This window comes from Symphalangus syndactylus, chromosome 4, assembly GCF_028878055.3.
Source record: "Symphalangus syndactylus isolate Jambi chromosome 4, NHGRI_mSymSyn1-v2.1_pri, whole genome shotgun sequence".
NCBI lineage: Eukaryota > Metazoa > Chordata > Mammalia > Primates > Hylobatidae > Symphalangus > Symphalangus syndactylus.
In genome coordinates this window covers 100,208,202-100,230,554 of record NC_072426.2, presented here as the reverse complement: position 1 = coordinate 100,230,554, position 22,353 = coordinate 100,208,202, and the positions used below count along the sequence as shown (strand labels likewise).

General features: G+C 40.1%; 1 protein-coding gene across 8 annotated transcripts in view; it reads right to left on the bottom strand.

Moving 5' to 3' along the window:
* The window catches only part of ANXA7 (annexin A7), a 40,453-nt gene that overhangs the window by 1,275 nt on the left and 16,825 nt on the right, over positions 1-22,353 (bottom strand). For 2 of the 8 annotated variants that reach the window (XM_055275790.2, XM_055275791.2), the window contains exons 3-13: positions 21,178-21,382; positions 19,858-19,968; positions 19,208-19,272; positions 18,741-18,806; positions 11,059-11,161; positions 10,431-10,525; positions 6,641-6,754; positions 6,239-6,409; positions 3,056-3,226; positions 2,904-2,979; positions 1,936-2,048 (exon numbers count right to left, since the gene is read on the bottom strand). In XM_055275790.2, the coding sequence (XP_055131765.1) occupies positions 1,936-2,048; positions 2,904-2,979; positions 3,056-3,226; positions 6,239-6,409; positions 6,641-6,754; positions 10,431-10,525; positions 11,059-11,161; positions 18,741-18,806; positions 19,208-19,272; positions 19,858-19,968; positions 21,178-21,382 (1,290 nt within the window). The remainder of the gene's footprint in view (positions 1-1,935; positions 2,049-2,903; positions 2,980-3,055; positions 3,227-6,238; positions 6,410-6,640; positions 6,755-10,430; positions 10,526-11,058; positions 11,162-18,740; positions 18,807-19,207; positions 19,273-19,857; positions 19,969-21,177; positions 21,383-22,353) is intronic. The other 6 variants (XM_063637588.1, XM_055275793.2, XM_055275792.2 and 3 more) reach the window with 6 other exon arrangements.

The following is a 22,353-nucleotide window of genomic DNA, read 5'->3' as shown; positions in this document are numbered from 1 at the left end:
AAGTTGAAAAAATGTCTGAAGGTGAATGGTAGTGATGGTTGCATAACAATGTGAATGTACTTATTGCTACTTAAAAATGGTAAATCTTTATGTTATGTATATTTTATCACAACTTAAAACATCCTGCTTTGAAAATTTAAGCTAAGGAACAAAGTTTTTTTCAAAATACCATATTCCGGTTGTTTTCTTTAAAAATAATCTACTTTCTTTAGTAAAATTTAGGGTTTTTGGACGGGTGCGGTGGCTCATGCCTATAATCCCAGCACTTTGGGAGGCCGAGGCAGACGGATCATCAGGTCAGGAGTTCAAGACCAGCCTGACCAACATGGTGAAACCCAGTCTCTACTAAAAATACAAAAAAATTAGCCAGGCGTGGTGGCACGCACCTGTAATCCCAGCTACTCAGGAGGCTGAGGCAGCAGAATCGCTTGAACCCGGGAGGCAGAGGTTGCAGTAAGCCGAGACTGTGCCACTGTATTTCAGCCTGGGTAACAGAGCAAGACTCCGTCTCAAATAAAAAAAAAAAAAAACAATAATAATAATAATTTAGGGTATTTTTTTGACACAGGGTCTCTGTCACCAAGGCTGGAGTGTAGTGGTGCGATCACAGCTCATTGCAGCCTTGACCTTCCGGGCTCAGGTGACCCTTCCACCTCAACATTCTGGGTAGCTGGGACTACCATGCCCGGCTAGTGTGTGTTGTGTGTGTGTGTGTGTGTGCGCACGTGTGTATTTTTTGTAGAAATAGGTTTCACCATGGGCTACCACGCCCGGGTTGTGTGTCTGTGTGTGTGTGTGTGTGTATTTTTTGTAGAAATAGGTTTCACCATGTTGCCCAGGCTAGTGTGTGTGTGTGTGTGTGTATGTGTGTGTGTGTGTATGTGTGTGTATTTTTTGTAGAAACAGGTTTCACCATGTTGCCCAGGCTACCACGCCTGGCGTGTGTGTGTGTGTGTGTGTCTGTCTGTGTGTGTGTGTATTTTGTAGTAGTAGGTTTCACCATGTTGCCCAGGCTGGTCTCAAACTCCTGGGCTCAAGCAATCCTCCTGCCTTGGCCTCCCAAACTGCTGAGATTACAGGAGTAAGCCACCACACCCCACCATGTTTTCTTTCAATTAAAAGTTCAGGCCAGGCATGGTGGCTCACGCCTGTGATCCCAGCACTTTGGGAGGCCGAGGCGGGTGGATAACTTGAGGTCAGGAGTTCGAGACCAGCCTGGCCAACATGGTGAAACCCCATCTCTACTAAAAATACAAAAACTTAGCTGGGCATGGTGGCGCACACCTGTAGTCCCAGCTACTCGAGAGGCTGAGGTGACAGAATTGCTTGAACCCAGGAAATGGAGGTTGCAGTGAGCCGAGATTGCGCCACTGCACTCCAGTCTGGGTGACAGAGTGAGACCATGTCTCAAAAAAAAAAAAAAAAAAAAAATTCAAATGTCTTTTCTTCTGAGAAAAAAAATAAAAATAATTTATAAGTGCAGTAAATATATAAAGTAAAATTTTTTAAAATGAGGCTATATTTAAGGAGACAATTATGCATATTTTAAAAATTGTTTTATTATTAAAAGGATGCTAAATTTAAATAATGTTGATATCCAATAGGATTAATCTACATAGGCCTTTTATATAATTTTTATATAAGCAAAATGAAAATCAAAAGACAAATGTCTGACTTCCCATAAATTTGTGTTCTCCATTGACCTTCTCAAGTCGTAAAATCTGTTAGTATTATCTTCATTAGGGTAGAGTGGCCTATTTCACCAATGCAAGCTTCTCCCACAGCATGAGGAAAGTGAATTTTCTGTTCTTTATAGGTGGCAAAGAGAGCTCTTTCTTATCATTTTTGAGGGACTGACAACCAACTGGGGAACTCTTAAGAAATCAACATTGAACATCAAGTAAGACCCGACAAAAAGAGAGAGGCCTGCCTCACCTCACTTCGAGTGACCACAATCCTGACCAGGGTGGAGTCATCTGTGCCAGCACCTTTCATAGCACAGTAGAGCCTCTCAGCAAAGAAGGCAGGGCGGTTCAGGGCACACTGCACTGCAAGTCAGAGATGGTTGAGACATGGAATCATGATCTGACAAGAAGTGTACCCCTCCAGCTTCATTTATCACTTCTAGCCTGCCTTTGATTATTTTCTCCATAATCATCACAGAAACATGAGGTGAGTTAAAGTTCAGATCTTCTCCTCCTTCATTTTTTTTGACACAGGTTCTCACTCTGTCATCTAGCCTACAGTGCAGTGGTGCAATCATGGCTCACTGTAGCCTCCCAGAGTCAGGTGATCCTCCCACCTCAGCCTTCTGAGTAGCTGAGACTACAAGTGTGAGCTACTGCCCCTGGCCCGACATTCCATTGTTAATACCAATGTGTTACTAATATTCCCCTTAGTCCTAATATCCATGAGAATGAAACTTTCACTTTGTTAGACATCTGTGTATTAGACCACAAGAAACTGGGTAACTTCAAAAAGGAAATGAGTCTCACTGGGCTGAGTACCTGAAATATCTGTTTTGAGGACTCAAACTGCTTTGTGGTGATGCTGTGAGTTCCTCAGGGCTTTCCCTTTCTCTTTAAAGGAAGTGCTACAACTATCAGGTATTCTGGCAGAGTTCTCAAGACAGGCTTACCGATGAAGGCCAAATAATCCCCAAACAGCCCTGTTTGATCACAGAACTACCACTCATAGGAAATTGCATGTAAAAACACAGGATTGTTTCTGGGGGCTTGTCCAATAAAGAAAACAAACGACAAAAAACAAACCCCAAAGGATTAGGTCAGCTACTGCCTAAGCAGATTCCACGTGGACTATATTATCAACATTTAATGGGAACAACTATTCAAAGCTCCCACTCATTTAAAAACAAAATAAAGCAAAGCACAAAAATATCTTACGGATGGTCTTCAAACCACTTTCTACATATCCGGAAAACTCACGGCTCACACTGCTTAACAAATCTCGATTAGCCATCTGCAAACAAAATTAAAGGGTTAAGTATTTTTCTATCTTACAACAGAAGCCAAATCTTCAAAAGAAAAGCTCATACCCTAGAATAAGCCTCCATGGTAGCTCTCAGCTGAGGAAAGCTTCTTGTGGCAAGAATCATGTTAAAGCAAGATTCATCGGTCCCTAGTCTCCCCTCACCAGCTTGATAGAGACGCTGAGCATCTTCCTGAGCCATTTGGTGGTTTATACTCTGGTTCTCATCACGATTTCCCTGCAAAAGAGAAAGGCAGGAATTGGAAGAAATAAATAATAGTTCTACTAAAATTTTTTTTTTCCAATCTAGTTCACTTTTGGATTTAAAGAGACTATTTTATTTATTTATTTATTTATTTTGAGATAGGGTCTTGCTCTGTCACTCAGGCTAGAGTGCAGTATCAACCTCCTAGGCTCAAGTGATCCTTCCACCTCAGCCTCCCGGACAGCTGGGACTACAGACACAAACGACCATGCCTGGTTAATTTTTTTATTTTTTGTAGAGGCAGGGTGTTTCACTATGTTGCCCAGGTGCTGGTCTCTAACTCCTGGGCTTAAGTGATCCTCCTGCCTTAGCCGCCTAAAGTGCTGGGATTATAGATGTAAGCCACTGGGCCTGGCCTAAAGAGATAATTTATTAAAGATTAATCCATAATGTCTGTCATGCATATCCTTCATTTCTATGCATGGAAATATAACTAGTAATTTATTATACTGTGAACTGGATTTTATAATATAAGATCATGGTTTAATGCGGTTATGTTAAAAATGAGGGCTTTTGGGAGCTAAATTAAACCCAAAATGTTTAAACAAAAATATCTCTACTAGGAGATACAAACTACCACTCAAATGAAGAAACAGCTCTCTTAGCTGGAATTTAAGATCAATATGCACTGTACTGAGTTCTACTTTGTATTCATTCATGCGACTAAGAGATATTAAGCACTTTCTTTGTGTCAGGCACTATGTTAAGTGGTAGGGACACAGGAGAGACAGGGTCTCTACCCTCAAGAAATTTAACTCTAGGGCAGGAGGGAGGGAGGATATAATATGGAGGCTTCATAAACTTTCTTTTCTTCATCTGAGTATAATTTTTTTTTTAAGAGACACGATTTCACTATGTTGCCCAGGCTGGGGTGCAATGGCTATTTGCAGACATGATCATAGCCTCAAATTCCTGGGTTCAAGTGATCCTCCTACCTCAGCCTCCAGAGTAGCTGGGACTATAAGCTCAGACCAACACACTCAGCCATCGAATTATAATCTTAATACGTAAGTATTTACCATAAATACATGCATAAAAATGACACATGAGCTTTATAGAAGCAGCTACAAATAACTCATGTTCTGCTAGACTGTGCCTATTTGTATACCAAACTCTTCCCTGGAATAGGAAGAAAGGAAGGAGGAAGGAAGAGTTTAAGCTTAATGAGTAGTTGGTTTCTCTCAAAAACAGAAAGACAAATCCAAACAAGAAAAGGCTGCCTTTTAGAGTCTCAGGGACCATCTTTGGAATAAGATGGAAAAATGCTCCTTGAAGCTGAAGAACTGTCTTCTGAGCAACTGGCACAAGGAATATGTAGAGGAACATTCTACATGGATGACTGAATATAACACAGGAAAAGGTACTCACGAAAAATTTCCTAGATTATTGCCTTTGGATTCACACACACTTTCCCAGGAAGTTACTCCTCTACTCATGCCCTGGAAAAGGTAGGGCTGGGCCTTGAACTCTGCATAAAGAGAGACTCAGCACCTCATGTAAAATCTTAATAACCATTTTTTAGCATTGTCTGTTTTCCTTCTTGTTTCTTTGAAATCCTAACCTACTTCCCTCCTGTTACTCTGATTTAGGTAAATTCAATTTCCTTCAACCCATTTACTTTGCTTTCTCATTTCCATATCCACTCACTGTTACACACGATCCTTTCCACAGCTACCTCCCTTTTTTTTTTTTTTTTTTTTTTTTTAGATGGAGTTTTGCTCTTATTACCCAGGCTGGAGTGCAATGGCACAATCTCAGCTCACTGCAACCTCCGCCTCCCGAGTTCAAGCGATTCTCCTGCCTCAGCCTCCCAGGTAGCTGGGATTACAGGTGCCACCACTCCTGGCTAATTTTTTGTATTTAGTAGAGATGGAGTTTCACCACGTGGGTCAGGCTAGTCTCAAACTCCTGACCTCAAGTGATCCACCTGCCTCAGCCTCCCAAAGTGCTGAGATTACAGGCATAAGCCACCACACCTGGCCCCTCCCTTGGCTCTTAAGAGCCCCTCCTCTCCTTTAGATCCCTCCAGATGGTCCAATCTTGTGCACTAGCACAATAGCCAGTAACTCTTGATATTGAATCAGCATGCTAGTCATTTACATAATCTCTTTCAAACACACCTTCATCATCTCATTCTAAGTGTGCTTCTTTTCTTTTTTTCTTTTCTTTTAAGGACAGGATCTCACGCTATTGCCCAGGCTGGAATGTAGTGGTGCGATCACAGTTCACTGCAGCCTCAATCTCCTGGGCTCAAGTGATCCTCCCACTCAGCTTCCTGAATAGCCGGCACTACAGGCACATACCACTATGCTTGGCTAATTTTTAAAAATATTTTTTGTAGAGATGGTTTATTGCTATGGTGCCCAAGCTGGCTTCAAACTCCTGGCCTCAAGCAATCCTCCTGCCTTGGCCTCCAAAAGTGCTGGAATTACGGGCATGAGGCACAATGTCTGGCCCTAAGTGTGTTTCTAATGCCATTCCAAATACCCTATTTGGAGTATTTTCTGTCAATTCTCCAGCACACCTGGGGAATCAAAATAAAGAAGGTGCTAATCACAGTTATTACTGGGAACCCTAAAACATTTTTCTGCATTTCTGGGTCTCCTCACATAGTCCTCACTTCCTGTAGCACCTCTGTGGCAGTCCTGCACATCTTCACTTGATGGTGGGGCATAACGGGCAGGACAGTGATAAGCTCAAATGTACAGTTTCATCCACATCCCAGCCACAGAGCCTCAAATTGGTTTCTGATTCCATACAACCTTAGAGGTTAAATCTCTAATTCCTTACAAAAGCCAGATTTATGGGAATAAATCTCAATAGTAACTACAAAGAAATCTGCACACTGGTTTCTGTGTTGTCCCTCTTAAAGTTGGCAATATTGCAAGGTGGCTAAATGTTAAAAGGAATAAAGAATGCTCACTGGCAAAAGGCTTTTAAAGTATGTTCCCTCTATCAACGCACAAGCATTCATACTATACTCACCTGGCACATGGACACAAGTAAACGTTCAAAATGTCCTGATGTATCTGACCTAATGTCCTTTTCAAGGTCTCGTCCAAATTCTGACTGATAACATCTGACAATTTCTCGGATTTCCTGATTTGTTCTTGTGCACAAAATCTCAATCAATACACGTTCCTGAGTTCCTGCTCCCTACATGAAACGGAGGATTATACAAAGAAAAATGAAATTTCTGCAAGTAATTAAATCTTACTGCTTCATCAAATATTTCTTTGTTCTCTAGAACTAAAAACTATATATTCAGATGGATGATGTGAAATAAAGAATTGCTTTAATTACCACTGTTAATTCAGAACTGCCATAATTTGTACGGTTTTACATATGAAATAGGACAAAATACTCACAATAAATGACATATAGTACCTGCATTGCTTTCCGTAAGCTCCAGGCATCGTAATATGTAGGAGGCATGAAGAGGGCCAGGATCAGTTCTTCCATATTTCCGCTTAACTCTGATTTGAGATCTTTGATTAAATCCTATTTAATCACAAATACAAGCTAAGTATATGTGTTCTCCAAATTTTGTCACTTAAATCTTTTAAGGAAAATACAAAAAAAGAAATGGAATTGCTTTATAAAAACCTAAATTTGAAATCTGAATGTTATATACTAAGAAGTAAATAAATTTAAAGTCTGTTACACTTACACACTTATTACACTCAAGCAGATCTATTTCATTCATTCTATCAATAAACATTTAATAAATTCTTATTCCACTCTACCAGGTACAAAAACAAGGGATATATGAAACAAAGAATTATTCAAACTGACAAAATGATAAACAGATATTTACTTAGTAAAAGGAACTGTTCTTGGTTCTATGAGGAAGTAGAAACCATTATCATCTTGTTCTTATTTGTTTTTTGTTGTTGTTATTTTTTTGGGATAGAGTCTCACTCTGTCACCCAGGCTGGAATACAGTGGTGTGATCTCGGCTCACTGCAACCTCTGCCTCCTGGGTTCAAGCGCTTCTCCTTCCGTAGCCCCCTGAGTAGCTGGGACTACAGGCACATCCCACCAAGCCAGGCTAATTTTTGTATTTTTAGTAGAGATGGGATTTCACATGTTGGCCAGGCTGGTCTTGAATGCCTGACCCCAAGTGATACACCCGCCTTGGCCTCCCGAAGTGCTGGCATTACACACATGAGCCACTGTGCCCAGCCGATCTTGTTCTTATTTGGAAAGATACACATCTAAAAAAATATAATGTAAGGTAACCTGTACTCTAGCACTGGGTAAGTAGCATAGAAATAAGTAATAGAGAAAGTTGAAACAGAAAAAGTTCAAAGTCAGCTAGAGAGCTCAGAGAAGAATGTAAAAATTAGCATGCAAAGAGGAAGGAGAAAGGTATTTCAGGTAAGAAGGAACACCACCACGGAACACAGAAGGGGTTCCCAGCCTTGACTCTTCATTACATTCATTGTGGAGCTTTAAAAAAAAAAAAAAAAAAAAAACTGATGTCCAGGACTAAGACTCAGAGATTCTGTGTATTTTTAAGTTTTAAAGGAAATTACGATGCTCAGTTAAGGTTGAGAATTACTCATATAGAGGCAAGAATAAGCAAAGCTTGTTCAATGGAACAATAAGACAACTGGTTTTGTTACAGAGGAAGGTTTTCATAATAGATGAGTTAAAACAAAGTTGTAACTAAATCTTGGATTATTACATTGAATGCCAAGCTAAAGAATGTGGACTTGATTCCGTTTGCTGGGAGGAACCACTGGAAACTTTTCATGCAAGAAAATGGCACTGATATAGCAACAATATTCAGAATGGATGATGGTGACAAAGAAGCTATAGATGAAAACATTTAGGCTACTGGAATATTTAGTTAAGAGGTAATAAAGTCTTGGACTTGAGTGGTAACAATGGAAATGAGAAGGAACAAAGTAGACAAAAGAAACATTTTAAAGGGCCATTTTATAGATTAGATCAATAAAAACCAGTAAATAGCCAATTGCTAGGACAAAGCATACAGAATACTCCCTATGATAAAGAAAAACATGGACTCAAAGATGACTCTATAGCAGGCTAGAAGAACAGTGTTTTACTAATTAGGAAGTTAAGAAAAGAGGTGGCTAGTGGTACGGAAATTAGATTGTTAGTTTTAATTCTAAAGCAATATATAACAAAACTCAAGACAGCATTGTGCAGACTAGATAAAAAATTCATAACATGGAAAATATCTTTATGAGAAAAGTGAGTCTGATGTTGAAGCTTAAAGAGATCTAGGGTTTGTGTTGCATAATCAGTCACTGGGCTGGGCAGACAGGGAAAGGCAAAACAGAATAAGCAAGGTGGGACCAATCAATGGACCACTACCCCATTCTGAGAAACATAAACTAGATGCAGAGAACATTAGGACATTTTTAGGATTCCTACCTAAATGGCAAAGCAGGTTGGGCGCGGTGGCTCATGCCTGTAATCCCAGTACTTTGGGAGGCCAAGGCGGGCAGATCACATGAGGCCAGGAGTTTGAGACCACACTTGCCAACATGGTGAAATCCCGTCTCTACTAAAAGTACAAAAATTAGCTGGGTGTGGTGGCAGACACCTATAATTCCAGCTACTCGAGAGGCTGAGGCACGAAAATCGCTCTTGCCTGGAAAGCGGAGGCTGCAGTGAGCGGAGATCGTGCCACTGCACTCCAGCCTTTCGAGACTCTGTCTCAAAAAAAGCAAAAAAAAAAAAAAAAAAAAGCAAAGCAGTGCTATCCATGTTTTCCCATTATGTCTGAGGAACAATGGCATTTTTTAGCCATAGAATCTTGTTGGATTTAGAAACTGATCATCCATCCAACAAATATTAAGTGGCTACTTGCCATTATATACTTGGTACTGTAATATAAAGATGACTATGACCATGGTTTGTCCTATGGGAGCTCAGTTTTTGGGGGTGGGCCATGAGATTAGTAATAACAGAGGTTTTACAAAGTGCTATGGGACTACAGTATTAAGAAGCAGCTAAATTCTGTACAGACTAATGAAAGAAACTTCACAGAGTAGCTGATATTTAAGCCAAATCTTAAAGAAGTTTGCCATGAAAAAAAGAAAAGGTATTCAAGGCCAGGAGAATGGCATGTACACAACACAGAAGCATAAAAGACCATGGTGTGTACACAGAATGGCGAGCATTTCCATATTATTAATTTTTTTGAGACAGCGTCTTGTTCTGTCACCTAGGCTACAGTGCAGTAACACAATCACAGCTCACTAACAGCCTGACTTCCTGGGCTCAAGCAATCTTTCCACCTCAGCCTCCCAAGCAGCTGGGACTACAGACACACGCCATCACGCCCAGCTAATATAATTTGTCATCATTGTTGGAAATGAAGTCTTCCTATGTTGCCCAGGCTGGTCTTGAACTCCTGGCCTCAAGAAATTCTCCTGCTTTGGCCTCCCAAAGTGCTGGGATTACAGGCATAAGCCACCATGCTCAGTCCATATAATTTTAACATAGGACATGTTTAGAGAAAGGGAGAGAAGCAGAAGGCGATGCCCAGGACCAAGAATAAACAAGGGCTATGTAATAAGCCTTGAATCCCACTGTAACAGGCAGAAGACAGAACCATCCTCTTGATCATGATTGTAGTCATGATCTACTTTCTACTGAATGTCTATCACATATGTGACTGGGGTAAGGTATGATTATGAGATCAAGGACTACTCTAGAATGAAAAAGCCTTTTAAGAGAAATAGGCCGGGCACGGTGGCTCACGCCTATAATCCCAGCACTTTGGGAGGCTCAGGCAGGCAGATCACTTGAGGTCAGGAGTTAGAGACCAGCCTGGCCACCACGGTGAAACTCTGTCTCTACTAAAAATACAAAAATTAGCCAGGCGTGGTGGTGTGCACCTGTAGTCCCAGCTACTCGGGAGGCTGAGGCAGGAGAATTGCTTGAACTCGGGAAGCAAAGATTGCAGTGAGCTGAGATCGCACCATTGCACTCCAGCCTGGATGTTGGTGTGAGACTTCGTCTCAAAAAACAAACAAAAAAAAAACAGAAATAGGGAATACAGTACTCTTGAGGTCTTTAAAGTCTAGTTGTCCCTCTTTTGCACCACAGGTACTAATCAAAATATAGTATCCAATCTGACATGAATGCAGAGTCTACCAGCCACTGCTGGTGCTCACTCCAGGAAAGAAAAACATACCTTGCCATAGGAGGTCTTAAATGCTGCTTTAATTTTTTGTCTCTGATCATTGGAACGGTTGGCCACCACGTCCACAATTGCCTGCTCGTCTGTCCCTGGAAGAACCACACGTTTAAGTAAGGACAAAGTATGTGCTAGGTGCTGCTTGAGGTCATCTTTTTTTTTTTCTTTTTTTTTTTTTTTTTTGAGACTGAGCTTGTCACCCAGACTGGGGTGCAAGTGCAATGGTGTGATCTAGGCTGACTGCAATCTCCACCTCCCAGGTTCAAGCAATTCTCCCGCCTCAGCTTCCCGTGAAGCTGGGATTACAGACATGCACCATCAAGCCCAGCTATTTTATTTTTTATTTTTAGTACAGATGGAGTTTTGCCATGTTGGCTAGGCTGGTCTTGAACTCAGGTGATCTGCCCACCTCGGCCTCCTAAAGTGCTGGGACTATAGGTGTGAGCCACCACACCCAGCCTGAGGTCATGTCTTAGAATGCTTACAAGGCACTAGACATCAGATTAAATCCAGGTACACGGACCCAGGCTGACACATAAACTTGGGTTTATGAGATAAGGTTTATTTTTACTTTAGAATTGATTACTTTAACTTATTAAAAAAGACAAAAATTTGTTTTCCTTACCAAAACCCTTCATTGCCTTACGAAGAATTTCTGCATCTCTCATAGCATCGAAGTTGGCAGCTGGTCGGATAGTTCCGTGAGTGCCCTGAGTCACTGTGGCAGGCTGAAAATAAAAGGCATAAAATCCGTGTCAGCATTTCCAGTAAGTTTCTAATGAGGAAACTTCAAGACTTCCCCAGACATCAATCTTAAGTAAGAAGGCCAATGTTTGGGTTTTAAGGCAAGGATATGAGCATTTTATTACCAGGGCTCATTATGGAACAGACAGGAAAGATCTATCCCCCTTCAGGACAGATTTTTCTCCTGCCAACAGATAGCCAGACACCAAACTTCCAGGAGACAAGATGGCCAAACTTGTGAAATTAAAGTCACAATCTTATTATGGTTTCCTTTTTGGAAGAATAGGAAGAAAAAAGGAGGCTGATCCCTGAATAGTGTGAGATGAGCGACAATGTTTGATTTAAAAACAGAAGAATATAAAATGGCTTTAGTGAAGTAGCATATGAGTGCCCAGTGAGATTTCAAACCAGCAATATAATTTTAGTAATATCTCTTAATTTCCTATATGGACCCTGATTATTACACATGAAATAAATCTATATGAAAATTAAAAATTGCCATTTAGCAAATACTATGGTAGTAACTGTTTCAGGCAAGAATCACCAGTGGGTGCCAAAATTAGGTGGCAAAAGTATAAAGAAACAGGATATTTGCATAACCTATAACATTACAGCAGAGAAACCATGCAGGCACCAACTTAAATGATCAAAATTAATTATCACCAGTAATGGAATAAGTCAACAATAAATGTCTCCTGATATGATGCACTGGGGGCACAAAATCATTTCTGTGGTACTCTTGCCAAAAAGGCATGACCCTGGATTTAACCATGAGAAAATATCAGACAAACCCAAATTAAGAAGTATTTTATAAAATAACTGACAGAGTTCTTCAAAAGCATCAAGGGCATGAACAACAAAGACTGAGGAACTATTTCAGATTAAAGGAGACTTAAGAGACATGACAATAAATACAACATTGCATTCTGGATTTGATCCTGAACCAGAAAAAGGACATCATTGAGACAACTGGTGAAACTGAAATAAGGTCTGTAGGCTGGGTAACGATGTTATTTCCTGATTTTGATCGTTGTATTGTGTTTATGTAGGAAGTTAACATTTGGAGAATCTGAGTAAAGGGTATATACGAATTATTTGTACTATTTTACAAGTCTAAAATTATGTCAAAATTAAAAGATAAAACAATTTAAAATACAAAGCTATGAAATAATTCAATAGTTTTCCCCAATTTTTTATTTTTTGGAGATAGGGTCTCACTCTGTTGTTCAGGCTGGAGTGCAGTGGCACAAACATAGCTCACAGTAACCTTGAATTCCTGAGCTCAATCAATCCTCCTGCCTCAGCCTCCTGAGTAGCTAGCACTACAGGCATGTGCCACCATGCCCAGCTAATTTCTTACTTTTGTAGAGACGGGGGTCTTGCTATGTTGCCCAGGCTGGTATCGAATTCCTGGCCTCAAGTGATCCCCGTGCCTTGGCCTCCCAAAGTGCTGGAATTACAGGTGTGCGCCCAGCCCCGAACAATTCAAGAAGTTTCTTAGGGTATTCAAGTCAGGGCTTAAGAGGGATGAGATGAAGATGATGCTCCACTACTTTTAAAAAAATTTTAATTGTAACAACACATTTCTTGTATGTTTGAATGTTGACCTAAAATAAAGATTACTGTTGTAAAATAAGTGTTTTCACCGCAGAAAACACACATACACAGTTTATTTAATCCAATGCCTCCAAAATATTATCATTTAAACATGCAATCAATACCATTTCAAAATAAAAGATGATTCAACTGCTTTTTAGACAACAGAAACTGTATTTAAAGTTATACACATTGAATACAGCAGTATGCCAGCATTTGTAGGGGCAAAGCAACTGAGGAGATGAGAACAAGCCCCATCTTTCAGCAGCTTTTCAAGATAACACTTTTATGGGTCAATAGCTCCTCCCACTCATATATATTTTTACTCCAACATTTTCTTCTACCAGTAAGCCTTAGCATCCATCCTCTACTAGTTTCCAAGCTAGGGCTGTAAGCAGAGAACTAACAAATATACCTATAGTGGATTTAATAGAAAGCCAAAATTATTCTACTTGTAGCAAATAGTCAAGTGTAAAAAAATTTTATAAGCCTTCATGTCTCAAGAAACTAAGTTTCCTTTGATGTAACTGCCGTCACTAAAATCCTAAATAGGACAGAAGCCATTGTTTCTAATACACTGGAATAGATAAACTAACCCTCACTGTGTACTGTTTGATGATTCTCATTTTCTGTGATTTTCTTTTGTTAAAAAAAAAAAAAAAAATATATATATATATATATACACACACACACACATATATATTGATTTCATATTTCATCTGTAGGGAAAAAATTTTTTGATGTATTCTCTGCTGAAAGTCTAAGTTTGAAGTAAATTTTCAAGAATACTGTCATCTTCCAGGCATTAAACTGAATTCAAAGAAATCAGGATCTGGGCTGGGTGCAGTGGCTCATGCCTGTAATCCCAGCACTTCAGGAGGTCGAGGCAGGTGGATCATGAGGTCAAGAGATTGAGACCATCCTGGCCAACATAGTGAAACCCTGTCTCTACTACAAATACAAAAATTAGCTGGGCGTGGTGGTGCGCACCTGTAATCCCAGCTACTCAGGAGGCTGAGGCAGGAGAATCACTTGAACCCAGGAGGCAGAGGTTGCAGTGACCCGAGATTGTGCCACTGCACACTCCAGCCTGGCAACAGAGTGAGACTCTGTCTCAAAAAAAAAAGAGAAATCAGGATCTGTGTTCTTGAGGTTAAACTCTAGGGGAGAGATCTCAGCAAAATCCACCACCAGAAGTTCCAACCTTTGCTATTCTTCTTTAATGCCCATTTGATTCCAACCTTCTTGCTGAAAAACTATCATAGAGCTGGGCACAGTGGCTCACACCTTCAACTCCAGGATTTTGGGAGGCTGAGGCAGGAGGATCGTTTGAGCCCAGGAGTTCAAGATCAGCCTGGGCAACACAGCAAAACATTCATCTTTACCAAAAATTTAAAAATTAGGTGGGTGTGCTGGTGCACAACTATAGTCCCAGTTACTCAGGAGGCTGAGGCAGGAGGATCGCTTGAGCCCAGCATTTCGAGGCTGCAGTGAGCTTTGATCACGCCACTGTACTCCAGCCTGACCCAAGCAGCAGAGTGAGGCCCTGTCTCAAAAATGAACAAACAAATGAAACAACAACAACAACAAGACTATCACAGAATTAGAGAACTGGATCAATCAGGAGGGATAAACTGGCCCAACTTCCCATCTAAGACAAAAATTTTTTTTATACCTTCCTTGATACACACAGACACATCCATATGCAACTTCAACCAAAATCGGCCTGTGGACTTTCAGTGACAAGAAGCTCATCCCTCACAGGGTAGCCTATTTCACTTCCATCTAAAAGCTCTTCCAAAATCTAACACTCTGCATTCTATTAACTTCTACCTACTGGTTTTAATTCCAGCTTAAGGTGGTAATTGTCACATAAAATAAGTTGCATATGAGACTAATAAAAAAGAAAAAAGAGAAGAATCAAATAGATGCAATAAAAAATGATAAAGGGGATATCACCACCAATCCCACAGAGATACAAAGGACCATCAGAGAATACTATAAACACCTCTATGCAAATAAACTAGAAAATCTAGAAGAAATGGATAAATTCCTGGACACATACACCCTCCCAAGACTAAACCAGGAAGAAGTTGAATCCCTGAATAGACCAATAACAGGCTCTGAAATTGAGGCAATAATTAAGAGCCTACCAACCAAAAAAAGTCCAGGACCAGACGGATTCACAGCTGAATTCTACCAGAGATACAAAGAGGAGTTAGTACCATTCCTTCTGAAACTATTCCAATCAATAGAAAGAGAGGGAATCCTCCCTAACTCATTTTATAAGGCCGACATCATCCTGATACCAAAGCCTGGCAGAGATACAACAAAAAAAAGAGAATTTTAGACCAATATCCCTGATGAACATCGATGCAAAAATCCTCAATAAAATATTTGCACACCAAATCCAGTAGCACATCAAAAAGCTTATCCACCACGATCTAGTTGGCTTCATCCCTGGGATGCAAGGCTGGTTCAACATATGCAAATCAATAAACGTAATCCAGCATATAAACAGAACCAAAGACAAAAACCACGTGATTATCTCAATAGAGGCAGAAAAGGCCTTTGACAAAATTCAACAGCGCTTCATGCTGAAAACTCTCAATAAATTAGGTATTGATGGGATGTATCTCAAAATAGTTAAGAGCTATTTATGACAAATCCACAGCCAATATCATACTGAATGGGCAAAAACTGGAAGCATTCCCTTTGAAAACTGGCACAAGACAGGGATGCCCTCTCTCACCACTCCTATTCAACATAGTGTTGGAAGTTCTGGCCAGGGCAATGAGGAGGAGAAAGAAATAAAGGGTATTCAATTAGGAAAAGAGGAAGTCAAATTGTTCCTGTTTGCAGATGACATGATTGTATGCTTAGAAAACCCCATCGTCTCAGCCCAAAATCTCCTTAAGCTGATAAGCAACTTCAGCAAAGTCTCAGGATATAAAATCAATGTGCAAAAATCACAAGCATTCCTATACACCAATAACAGACAAACAGAAAGCCAAATCATGAGTGAACTCTCATTTACAATCGCTTCAAAGAGAATAAAATACCTAGGAATCCAACTTACAAGGGATGTGAAGGACCTCTTCAAAGAGAATTACAAACCACTGCTCAATGAAATAAAAGAGGAAACAAACAAATGGAAGAACAAGAACATTCTATGCTCATGGATAGGAAGAATCAATATCATGAAAATGGCCATACTGCCCAAGGTAATTTATAGATTCAATGCCATCCCCATCAAGCTACCAATGACTTTCTTCACAGAATTGGAAAGTTCATATGGAACCAAAGAAGAGCCTGCATTGCCAAGACAATCCTAAGCCAAAAGAACAAAGCTGGAGGCATCACACTGCCTGACTTCAAACTATACTACAAGGCTACAGTAACCAAAATAGCATGGTACTGGTACCAAAACAGAGATATAGACCAATGGAACAGCACAGAGCCCTCAGAAATAATACCACACATCTACAACCATCTGATCTTTGACAAAACTGACAAAAACAAGAAATGGGGAAAGGATTCCCTATTTAATAAATGGTGCTGGGAAAACTGGCTAGCCGTATGTAGAAAGCTGAAACTGGATCCCTTCCTTACACCTTATACAAAAATTAATTCAAGATGGATTAAAGACTTAAATGTTAGACCTAAAACCATAAAAACCCTAGAAGAAAACCTAGGCAATACCATTCAGGACATAAGCATGGGCAAGGACTTCATGTCTAAAACACCAAAAGCAATGACAACAAAAGCCAAAATTGACAAATGGGATCTAATTAAACTAAAGAGCTTCTGCACAGCAAAAGAAACTACCATCAGAGTGAACAGGAAACCTACAGAATGGGAGAAAATTTTTGCCATCTACCCATCTGACAAAGGGCTAATATCCAGAATCTACAAAGAACATAAACAAGTTTACAAGAAAAAATCAAACAACCCCATCAAAAAGTGGGCAAAGGATATGAACAGACACTTCTCAAAAGAAGACATTTATGCAGCCAACAGACACATGAAAAAATGCTCATCATCACTGGCCATCAGAGAAATGCAAATCAAAACCACAATGAGATATCATCTCACACCAGTTAGAATGGCCATCATTAAAAAGTCAGGAAACAACAGGTGCCGGAGAGGTTGTGGAGACATAGGAACACTTTTACACCGTTGGTGGGACTGTAAACTAGTTCAACCATTGTGGAAGACAGTGTGGCGATTCCTCAAGGATCTAGAACTAGAAACACCATTTGACCCAGCCATCCCATTACTCGGTATATACCCAAAGGATTATAAATCATGCTGCTATAAAGACACATGCACACGTATGTTTATTGCGGCACTATTCACAATAGCAAAGACTTGGAACCAACCCAAATGTCCATCAATGATAGACTGGATTAAGAAAATGTGGCACATATACACCATGGAATACTATGCAGCCATAAAAAAGGATGAGTTCATGTCCTTTGTAGGGACATGGATGAAGCTGGAAACCATCATTCTGAGCAAACTATATGCAAGGACAGAAAACCAAACACCGCATGGTCTCACTCATAGGTGGGAATTGAACAATGAGAACACTTGGACACAGGATGGGGAACATCACACACTGGGGACTGTCGTGGGGTTGGGGGAGAGGGGAGGGATAGCATTAGGAGATATACCTAATGTAAATGACGAATTAATGGGTGCAGCACACCAACACAGCACATGTATACATATGTAACAAACCTGCATGTTGTGCATATGTACACTAGAACTTAAAATGTAATAAAAAAAATAAAAATAAAAATAAGTTGCATACATACATGTGATTTACTTTTAGTGTTTCATGTTTAAAAATCATTCATATTCAGTCATAAAATGATTTCTCTAAAATTATATGCATGCTTAAACTAAAATCAAAATTTTCATAACAAAAGTGACTACAGGTTTATAATATGATTGGCAAACAACTTCAACAATAAAAAAAGGACTGAAAGTAACTTACTACATGCTTGGGAGGAGTATCATTTACTGTATCAGCAAAGCAACTTTGTATAAGAGAGAGACCACTGGTCTAGAAGGCAGAAGATATAGACTAGAATCTTCTCAGCTTTGTCCTTCACTAGTTGTGTGGCCCTAGACAAGTTTCTCAACCTCTCTGGAGCTCACATACCTCAAATCAGGAAAGTGAGCTAAAAAAATCACTAAGGTGTTTCTCTTCCAATACTAGAATCCTTCTCCTACCCCAGCCTAAAACAAGCTTGAAAATGCTAGACATTCATGAATATCCGATATAGAAATCAATAAGAAAATCAAAATAAAAGTAAGCATAAAAGTATACTGCTTATTATGTTCCTAGTAACTTGCATAGGCTATAAAAAAATTAACAAGGCAATTTAAGAATAAAATTTGGGATTAAAATAAGAAGCCAGGCCGTGCGCGGTGGCTCATGCCTGTAATCCCAGCACTTTGGGAGGCCGAGGCAGGTGATCACCTGAGGTCAAGAGTTCAAGACCAGCCTGGCCAACATGGTGAAACCCCATCTCTACTAAAAATACAAAAAATGTGCCAGGTGTGGTGGCGTGCGCCTGTAATCCCAGTTACTCCGGAGGCTGAGGCAGGAAAAATCACTTGAACCCAGGAGGTGGAGGTTGCAGTGAACTGAGGTCATGCCACTGCACTCTAGCCTGGGTGCCAACAGCGAAACTCCATCTCAAAAAAAAACAAGAAGCCATACAGAGTAGGGCAAATATTTGACATATAGGAAACTCTGCAGCTCCTGAGAAAATCCAGTCAATAGACTAACTGGCTACCATGTCTAAAGCCCTACCAACCATTACAGGAACATAAAGATAAAATAGATACAGGTGAGCCCTTAAGGAAGTAGTGAGACACAAGTACATGAGAATCAGAAACAAAGGCACATATAAAGGACCTAGTGATTAGTGAACATTAGAAAACCTTACTCACTTCACTGTTATAATCCAAAGAAACAGGAGAGAAAACAGGATAGGAAGGAAAAGATTCTGTATTGATCTGAAAAAAAGAGTGAAAAGTTATAAAGGTAAAAATGGGAAACAAAACCGCCCTACATAAATCACTGTCAGAAATACCAATCACCCAGCCACCAAAATTCATAGGTATAACTGCTGGTAAGGGCAAGGAAAAGGAAAAAGAACTAAAACCAAGACCCCAGGTGAATCTCTAGAATAAAGCTGTGAGAATCATTACCTATGAGAATAGACCTATGTTGTCTTCTCAAAGTCACTATTAAAGCAGATGGACCAAGGAAAGTATGGAGTCTATCAGAAGCAAAGACTTTAGTCTTCCATTACTATAATGGGCCATTTCCTCTGACCCATGGAAACCTCAGCAAAGGATAGGTTCCTTCTTTATCTAGCTACCTAGACTGAGCTTAAAAGGTAGGAACAAAATACCTGACTAGGGTAAGTAGGTTGTCCTCCAGGATATTGAGAAGGCATCTGTCCTCCAGGAAAGCCACCTATAATGTTAAAAAAATAATAATAATAATACGGCAACAGGTCTTATATGTTTTAATTTTTCACAACAGCATTGATGACTATGAATATGGAAACATACAAGAACATTCACACTATGATACTTATGAGGATAATTTTTAAAAACATAATTTACTGAATCTAAAACCAACTTTGGTCATAAGAACCTTTTTAATATTCCATGTTCTACATAAGATCCTCACAAATAATACTTTTTTCACACTTGAACCAGATTAAATTCTGATTCCATCTGGAATGGTTGTCAGAATATAGTTCTGGGGGTGGTTTCACTAGTGGTACAGGAGTGGGCAGAGAAGTTCCTGAAAGCTTCCTTTTTGGCTTTGGGACAGATTTTTTTAATAGAAAAAGTGTGACTTTATCTCTATTTTACTGATTAAACTTTTCCATCAATTTAATATATTTCATAAAACCATTATGTTTAAAATTATTTATGGAAATATATAAACATTTATTGCAGATTATCTCAAATATAAACTAAGTTCTCTCAATGGCGATTTAAAAATTCAAAATATCATGACACTGTTTTTTTCTGGACAGCTGGTACCTACCAGGTAGTGGGACCTGTGCTGGACCACCTCCGTAAGACTGTGAAGGTGGCTGTGGATAGCCAGAAAAGCCTGCTCCACCTGGTGGGACTCCAAATCCTTGGCCTGGAGGAACTAGAGAAAACAACATGTCAATAAACTATAGTACAGTTCTCATGATTGCAGAAAAAACTTTAGAAAAATATCTATTGTTAACAGTGGAAAAATATGCTATTAATGCTATAATAGCAGTCCCTTTTTATCTAGATTCAAAACTTCAAATTCTCCAGTAAAAAATAAGTTTTTAAATTTTTACCTTATTTATTTATTTTTTTGAGACAGTCTCACTCTGTTGCCCAGGCTGGAGTTTAGTGGCACAATCTCAGCTCACTGCAAACTCTACCTACCAGGTTCAAGTGATTTTCCTGCCTCAGCCTCCCAGGTAGCTGGGATTATAGGCATGCACCACCACACCCAGCTACTTTTCATATTTTTAGTAGAGACAGGGTTTCACCATGTTGGCCAAGCTGGTCTCGAACTCCTTGCTTCAAGTGATCTACCCACCTCAGCCTCTCAAAGTGTAGGGATTACAGGTGTGAGCCACCAGCCAAAATTTTACTTTATTACTCTTCCTTACTAACTTAAAATACAAAAGGGCTAAGGTTCTTTTGTTGTTGTTTTTTGGGGTCTTTTTTACCTTTGAATAAAGCTGACCTAAAGGTCACAGTCTTGCAAATTGAAATGTCTTAATCGGGTCTTTTTTTTTTTTTTTTTTTTTTTTTTTTGAGATGGAGTCTGGCTCTGTCCGCCAGGCTAGAGTGCAGTGGCGCGATCTCAGCTCACTGCAAGCTCTGCCTCCCGGGTGCGCGCCATTCTCCTGCCTCAGCCTCCCAAGTAGCTGGGACTACAGGCGCCCGCTCCCGCGCCCGGCTAATTTTTTGTATTTTCAGTAGAGACAAGGTTTCACCGTGTTAGCCAGGATGGTTTCGATCTCCTGACCTCGTGATCTGCCCGTCTCGGCCTCCCAAAGTGCTAGGATTACAGGCGTGAGCCACCGCGCCCGGCCTAATCGGGTCTTAAGACTACAAACAAGCAAAGTGTTACATATTGGTCCTTTATTGCCATGAAATTTATTCCAAGTCCCTTCACAGTGGAATTTTTGAAACTGCTCCCAGCTTTCATGTCCCCAGAGAATCTTCATCCCTCCATCTTGCCAGCTAGGTCCTTATTACCTAAGAGCGACTTAACCTTATACAAAACAAGCAGGAATGAAGAGGATAAAGGGAGAAGGAAAAAGTGCTACAGCAATCCCAATCATTACTAATTCCACAACCCGTGACTCACCTCCGGGATAGGATGGAGCTCCCCCTGGCTGTGGGGCACCAGGATAGCCTCCAGGGGCTGGATAACCTCCAGGCACAGGGTAGCCTCCAGCTCCTGGGTAGCCACTACTTGGCACTTGTGGGTAGGCACCTCCCCCCATTGGAGGAAAGCCACTAGGATAAGGATACTGACCAGAAGGGGGAAAAGATGACTCCTGACCTGCAGGCTGAAAAATCAGAATAATTTTTAAACAAACACGATCACAGAGAAATATGACCCATCTAAAAATAAGGAACAAACAGAGGTTATTATTAAGGTCTAGCTCGTTCTTTTACTTTTTAAAAGCCTCATTAGAAATCCTGGTATCTTATACTAGTTTATCAGTATACCAGTTTGTAAGGACACTTGTTTGTCAGAATTCAGTTAAATTTAATGCTACTTGAGTCAGGCAAGAGGGGTCTGCTTCTCTATTTGGGAGTCAGAACAGGATTCTTTACAAACCTCATGGTTTTAAGAAAAAAAACAACAACTCATTAGTTCCTTCATTTTCCCAGCATCTGCAATATGAGAAAGATCCTTCTCTATATCCTAAACAGAGGAATTTGAGGCTTTCTTGCAACACATCTGGATCTGTTACATAATATTTAAAAATAAAAAAGGTAACCTGTATATCACATCACACACAGGATGTGACATTTTGGACCTCACGGTTCAGAGCAGCAATAAGTAGAGTGGCAGAGATTGTTGCATGTTCACTGAACTCTTTCTCCCCAGGCCACAAAGCTATACAGACTATATTTCCCAGACTCCCTTGCAATTAGGTTCAACCACATAAATGAATATCAGTAAATGAACGCAGACAAAAGTGACATACACCACTTTCTAAACCTGTCCCGTAAAAACCTCTGGCAAATCCTCCATGCTCTCTCTCTTCCTTCATCTGCCACCCATAAGCAGAGGATCCAGTGGAGGACTCCAAAGTGCTAGAGGATGGTAGGATCAGAGTAAGGAAGGAGCCTGGAAACCCAAAACACTGCATGAAACAAAGCCTCGTCCCACCCACCCCTATCCACTACTGACTTCCAGGAGACTGAAGAAAGAAATACATTTGTTTTTTCATTGTGTTAAGTCACTGAGATTTGGGAGTTGTCTGTTTTAGCAATTAGCTTACACTGACTGAAATAGTTACTACCATCC